The sequence below is a fragment of the Mustela putorius genome, unplaced genomic scaffold (genome assembly GCF_011764305.1).
Source record: "Mustela putorius furo isolate JIRA1106 unplaced genomic scaffold, ASM1176430v1.1 tig00003962_pilon_pilon_pilon, whole genome shotgun sequence".
Classification (NCBI taxonomy): domain Eukaryota; kingdom Metazoa; phylum Chordata; class Mammalia; order Carnivora; family Mustelidae; genus Mustela; species Mustela putorius.
In genome coordinates, this window is record NW_025422106.1 from 11,201,571 (window position 1) to 11,208,257 (window position 6,687).

At 47.5% G+C, this 6,687-nt stretch overlaps 1 protein-coding gene across 1 annotated transcript; it reads right to left on the reverse strand.

The window, feature by feature from the left end:
- Positions 1-338: 338 nt before the first annotated feature.
- On the reverse strand, positions 339-6,092 carry SUPT4H1 (SPT4 homolog, DSIF elongation factor subunit). The gene is made up of 5 exons (XM_004747302.3): positions 5,936-6,092; positions 5,267-5,373; positions 1,497-1,552; positions 1,164-1,217; positions 339-709 (listed from the first exon to the last, which is right to left on the reverse strand). The coding sequence occupies exons 1-5, from the start codon at positions 6,002-6,004 to the stop codon at positions 642-644; spliced, it is 354 nt and encodes a 117-aa protein (XP_004747359.1). The 5' UTR covers positions 6,005-6,092; the 3' UTR covers positions 339-641.
- Between the last annotated feature and the right edge of the window lie 595 nt (positions 6,093-6,687).

Below are 6,687 nucleotides of genomic sequence, written 5' to 3' on the forward strand. Positions count from 1 at the left end.
GAAAAAAAGGGAGGGAAGAGTAGTAATAAATATGGTCAACAGGCAAAGAATACTGAGAAGCCTCAGACTTTCTTTCAAGACACTTGCTGTGCCAGGTCTAGAGCAAGTCTGCAACCCCCAGATGCCAGGACTACCAGCCTGATGGGGCTGCCTAGACTCAGGACAGCAAACCTTCCAACAAGACCCGACGAAGCACACTAGAAAGGCTGCAACTTTGGAAGGCTGAAAGATGGATATCAGGGAGCTGGAGGGCCTCTGTTGCTCTAGGAAAGTGCTTACAGAGTTAGGTGAGTTCTTCCTAAAAAGGAGATCCAAAGGAGGAGGCAAGGCATCTGTCATGGGTTTAAGAACTTTCCTAGGGGTTCATGTTTATTGGCATCTGACCCAGAGTCCTACTCATGGGTAAGGGCAAAAAACAGGTCTCCTACCCCCCATTCAAGTCAGTCTCTGTTAATCCACCAGCTCAAACCACCCGACCACCACCAGCAGTCCAAAGGTAAAATGGCTCAGGGACTCAACAGTCTGCTGAGTCTCAGAGTTGGAGGGGGAAAGACTCTGAAGTTCTGTCCATTTAGTTCCATAACAAAAAATAAGCAGATGCAGGAGGCGGGGAGCAAAGATGTTGGCAGCCGTGTATCTTGCTAGGTCTTTATAGCCGTGTCTCTGGATTTGTAGGCCACTCCTCGACTTTTCAGCTCTCGCACGATTCCTGCAGCAGGAAAAGAAACAGCTCTGTGACTGAGGAATATTCCAGAGGATAAGAAAGGTCTCTCTACGACCACTTTGGTGGGGGGCGGGAAAGGGAGAAAGGAAGGAAGGTATTTCTAAGCAACATGGAGTTCCTTTCTACACAGCTCATCAACAGTCCTGCTTGGTTGGCTTGTTACCACTGAAGATCCAGGCACGTGTTTGGCAATGACTGGGTAAGAATGAGAAGGAAAAAGACTACACACTGTAGTCACCAAAACCAAGCGTTCTGGGGTCAAAATGCCTGGGATCACATTCTAGCTCACTACTAGCAGGATGACCTTGGGCAAGTTATTTAACCTCTCTGTGCCTCAGTTGCCTCCAGAGTCATGAGGACTAGTGTGTAGTCACAGAAAGGACCGCCACAGAGCGTGGCGGAGCAAGTGAACACTGGCTGCTATTATAATTATTATTACCTTGGGGAAGGCGACCAGTGACCGACACGGCATACACACCCGGCTTAAAGTTACCTATGAGAGAAGAAGAGAGATGGCAGTGAGCGTGAGTTAAGTCGAAAGACCAAATGGAGGTTTAAGCTAAAAATGAAAGGGATGCTATAACTCCAAGAGAAGAGCAATCACTTCTTTTGGCTCCCATGTTAAGTGACAGGGGACAGGACACTTTCCTTCTGTTTCCTACAACCCCATCTGTTTCATTCTGTGGCTATTTACCCCTGATTTAAGGCTCCCCCACCAGACCCAGCGGGCAGCAACAAGTAGGCCAGGATAAGGAGAAAAGGAGATACTTACTGACTCGCTGCCACTTCGAGACCCAACTGTCCTCTGGACTCATCATTGCAATGATTCTGGGAAAGGAAAAGAAAGAGAGTCAGCCTGAGCCTTTCCTACTAGAAAAGAGAGAGATGGAGGAAAATGTTCACTTCACTCTGCTTCCAGCCAGCAACAGTTCTGGGAGAGGAAACAAAGGAAAAAGCCAAGTATTGGCTTGGGAAAGAAAGCAGGGGAAATGGACTACTAATTCTGGGGACACTGACAGAGGTTCTTGGCCTGCCAAGCACAGGTTAGTTGCCATTCCCAAAGGATTAGTTCATCAGGCTCAAAAGCATCCTTAGCCCAGATTCTCTGGGAAACAGGACAGCTTTTAAAAGTAGAAAGCCAGGGGCACCTGGGTGGCTCAGTGGGTTAAAGCCTCTGCCTTCAGCTCAGGTCATGATCCCAGGGTCCTGGGATCAAGGCCCACATTAGGCTCTCTGCTCAGCAGGGAGCCTGCTTCCCCACCTCTCTCTGCCTGCCTCTCTGCCTACTTGTGATCTCTGTCAAATAAATAAATGAAATCTTTAAAACAACAACAACAAAAAAGTAGAAAGCCAGTTACAATTACAAGCAACACCACCACTAGGGGGCTGGGCCATAGTGCAAAGGGGAGGGTGAAGGACAAACATGCTTACAGGGTTAAAAAATAAGTTAGACTTGGCCAAGGTCTGCTCTGATGAGCTGTACAGCCTAAGATGCATTTGGAGACCTCTCTCAGAATTATGTGGACTGAAACTCAAATACTGAGCTAATACATGACAAACACCTAGCACAGAGTAGGTGCTAAATAAGCATTAGCTCTCCTTATCTTACTCGTTCTCCCCAGGATAGGTCTGATCCACAGGCAACAGAAAGGCCATTTAATAAGGGCTAGCAGGCTGCCACTTGAGCATGAAAGGTAAATACCAGGTACTTTCAGAAGCTACATTATGTCATTTCTATCATTCATTCAATCAAATGCTTGGGGACTGCCTATTGTGACAGGTCTGTTATAGATACTGACATTTATCAACTGCCTTCTCAGTAACCATTCCCTCGGGGCGCCTGGGCGGGTGTCAATAAGCATCTGCCTTTGGCTTGGGTCATGGTCCCAGGGTCCTGGGATCAAGCCCTGCATCAGGCTCCCTGTTCAGCGGGAAGCCTGCTTCTCCCTCTCCCACTCCCCTGCTTGCGTTCCCTCTCTTGCTGCTTCTCTCTCCGTGTGTCAAATAAATAAATAAGATCTTTTTAAAAAATAACCATTCCCTCTTCTTTTTGGCACCAATCTTGCATTCTTATTTGGGGAGCCTTCCTCCCCCATCCATATCCTACATTCTCAGCCACCTGCTGAGTGGAACTGACGCCACCCTCTGGGGTGGTTAAGTAGGGTAACACCTGCCCTGGCCTGACAGACTGACCAGAGGTAGCCACAGGCTGCTGTCTGGACCAATAGTATGTTCTCTTCTATTCTTCACAAGCAATCTTTCTAGCCTTACGGTGCCTGTCACCCAAGCTTATGATTTAACTTTAACAGAATCCCCACCATTCGCCAAACATAGCTTGGTTTTCCCACCCCGTGATTCTACTCAAGTCATTCCCTTGTTTAGAATGCTTTTTCTAAAATGTTCTCTCACCTCAACCTCCTCAAAAATTCTGTACTTCCTGTCAGAGCCTGATTCACATAGTATCTCCTCAGCTTCTAGCTGAGTTCATGTGGCCCTCCTCTGAGATCCTTTAGCCCTTGATATACCCACACTCCAAAATCTAATACACACCAGAATACACAAAAATAACTCTTACAACTCAACAATAAAAAGTCAAATAACCTGCTTGGAAAGTGGGCAAAGGATTTGAACAGACTTTTTTCTAAGATCTACAAAAGGCCAGTAAGCACATAAAAAGATGCTTTCACTTATCATCAGGGAAAAGCAATCAAAACCAAAACAATACCACTTTACGTCCATAATGTTAGCCACTACCAAAACCAAACAAACAAAACAAAACAACAACAAAAAAAAACAAGCGTTGGCAAGGGTGTAAAGAAACTGGAACCCCTGCACATAGCTCGTGGGAACAGAAAATGGTGCTGCCGCTATGAAACCAGTATTATGGCAGTTCCCCTTAATATTAAACAGAGCGACTCAGCAATTCCGCTTCTGGATATATACCCTAAAGAAATGAAAGCAGGGATTTGATTAGATATTTGTAAACCCATGTCCACAGCAGCATTGTTCATGACAGCGACAAGATAGAAGCAACCCAAAAATCTATCAACAGATGAGTGGATAAACTGTATTCAGCTTAAAAGGAAAATTCAGATGCATGCGACAATATGGATAAACCTTGAAGACATGGTGGTTAATGAAATGAGCCAGGCACAAAAACACAAATATTTTATGATTCCACTTATATGAAGCACTCATAGTACACTTCAAATTCACACAGCAAGAGGGGTGCCTGGGTGGCTCAGCTGGTTAAGCATCTGCCTTTGGCTCAGGTCATGATCCTGGGGGTCCTGGGATTGAGCTCCATGTTGGGCTCCCTGCTCAGCTTCTCCCTCTCCCTCTGCCACTCCCCCTGCTTGTCCTCTCTCACATAAATAAAATCTTAAAACAAAACAAAAACCCAAGAAATTCATACAGAAAGAAAGTAGAATGATAGTTGCCAGGGACTGTGGGAAGGACTCAATCTCACTACCCTGAGATCAAGAATTGGACACTAGGGGCGCCTGGGTGGCTCAGTGGGTTAAAGCCTCTGCCTTTGGCTCGGGTCATGATCCCAGGGTCCTGGGATTGAGCCCTGCATCAGGCTCTCTGCTCGGCGGGGAGCCTGCTTCCCCCCTCTCTCTCTGCCTGTCTCTCTGCCTACTTGTGATCTCTGTCTGTCAAATAAATAAAATCTTAAAAAAAAAAAAAAAAGAATCGGACACTTAACTGACTAAGCCACTTGGGCACCCTTATGTGTAAATCCTTAATTGGCCTAGAGGCCAAAAGACAGTTATCTCCTTATTCCCCTCAAAGGATACTATTCTCTGGCTCCTACCTTGTAGGAAGAAACCCCCCGAGACCTGGTCACTTATGTTACTCTCATTTCCCCTTCTCCCCATTGGACAATCTCACCAAGGGACATATCTAACAGCATCAGCTTTCAGGTAATGATTTACCACTACTGTACCTTACCTTACCTTCATTTTCAGAAAGGATCTTCATGTATTTAACAAACATTTCTTGGCCTTTTGCCACCTTCTGGGCCCTGTGCCAAATCAGTGTGTACAAGATAAACACAGTCCCTACCACCAATGAGGTGACAGTCTAATGAAGAAATGTCCAGCAGAAGTAAACAAAACCATAAACAAGTCATTGAAAATTTTCTAGTAGCCAAGTTTATAAGAAAAGACAAATGGGTGAAATTAATTTCAATAACATATTCATTTAACCCAGTATACCCAAAAGATTATCATTTGAGTATATAATTAATATTAACAAAGTTAAAATACCTTACATTCTTTTTTCTTGTTCTAAATCTTGTCCATCTAGTGTATATCTTACAGCTGGAGCATAACTCAGTTTGGACTAGCCACATTTCAAGTGCTCAATGCCGAACATGCTAGTGGCTACTGTACTGGACAGCACAGGACTTTGTGAACATAACTTTGAGAACAACTAGGATCATGATCTCAAAAGTCTGTCTCACAGTTACTGGATGGGGTGGGGTGGAGTAGGATGGGAGTAACCAAAAAGTGAATGAAGGAATCTGGAGGAGTTTACCCATCAAAGGAAGAGCTGGTGCAGTCATATACCATCTCCCGGTTACCCTTCATCTGAAGATATGCATCGCAATTGTCACAACCATCATATTCAAACTGGTCTATAGTCTGGGAGAGGGAAAGAAAAGGGGTAGGGGTGAGCATAAACAAGGCCAAAAGAATGAGTAGCTCTCTCCATACTTCTACCTGGTCAAGTAGAAGCCTCCCTGCTGGCTCTGCCTCATCAGGCTTTCCACCCACCACTCCTACAGCTCCATTTCTAAAGTTCCACCCACACCCTCACAGTCCTCCCTCTCTTGTTCCTAACTGCGTTTTACCTATTCCTTTCCCTAGTCTCCTCAGGGACAGACATCCTCTCTGATTACTCCCTCAGCTGCAGATCCCCACCCTCACCTGACTCTCAGTGGCCTTCGACGTCAACAGAAGTTCACTGAACGTCTGTTAAGAATCGCACGTGTGCTAGCTAAGGATTCAAAGGAATCTAAAGACTGCCTGTGTTCTGCAGACTTAAACGATGGCCTCCAGCAGGTTCCCAAATCCCCCTACGCCCCGCCAAACCCAGGGTCCCGGAAACTTTTTAATTTTCTCTTCGCTAACCCCCAGCCCCGTTCCACTTTTTCCCCCACCTTGATTCCCCCATCGCCCCTACAACCAGCTCCCCGAAGGACACCTTGACCAGCGAACACAGCAAACAAGCCCGCAGATGCCGCAGATCCTTCGGCACCGTCTCCAGGGCCATCCTCTCCGACAAAAGCACAGCAAAGAACTGGGCCACAGATTCTTCAGCCGCAGGAAGTAAACAGCGAATTACCCAGAATGCCTTCCAGTTCCGGTGCCCAGGACTTCCTCTTCCTGTGTGGGAAGTCGCAGGTCCCAGCCACCGCCCCCCCCCCCGCCCGTCCTACGGAGATGGTTTCTCCCGCCTGAAAGGCGGGACCGGCCGGGAGTCACCTGGGCCCGCGCGCGCGCCCGCCACCTGGGCCAGCGCGAGGGCGAGGCCGTGGCGGCCGTTGGGCCTGTGGGCAGGGCCCATGGGGGAGGGGCGGCGCGGCTGGCGCCTGCGCGGGAACGCGCCGCAGCCGGAGCCGGAATCCCGGCGGGGCGGGCCCTTTGATCTCGGTCCTTGGCAGTCGGCCGTTCCTCCCCTTAGGAGGATCCCAGATGCCAGCCGAGATCCTTTTTTGTCTTGCCGTTTTAAAAAAGCGCAGAGCCAGAGAGCCTACTGTCTCCCTCTGGGTTATCTCTGCCAAGAGGGAAAGAAATCAGGGACAGCCCCTTTCTTCCTGAGAGCAGTGTAGGGTTTCCATTTGCCGTCCGCCGGAATTGTGGCTTGTGAGCCGATGGCGCGTAACAGGCATATTTATTTTTTAAAAACTCTTTACGTACTTTACTCGTTCCAGCTGATAATTTAGGCTTTGTGCA

Excerpts from the sequence above, each read along its gene's own strand:
- SUPT4H1 (XM_004747302.3), bottom strand. The coding sequence starts at position 6,004 with ATGGCCCTGGAGACGGTGCCGAAGGATCTGCGGCATCTGCGGGCTTGT. Across the intron at positions 1,553-5,266 it reads ACCAGCTCTTCCTTTGATGG|AATCATTGCAATGATGAGTC; the intron begins GTAAACTCCTCC and ends TTCCTTTCCCAG. Across the intron at positions 1,218-1,496 it reads CTCGAAGTGGCAGCGAGTCA|GTAACTTTAAGCCGGGTGTG; the intron begins GTAAGTATCTCC and ends CTTCTCTCATAG.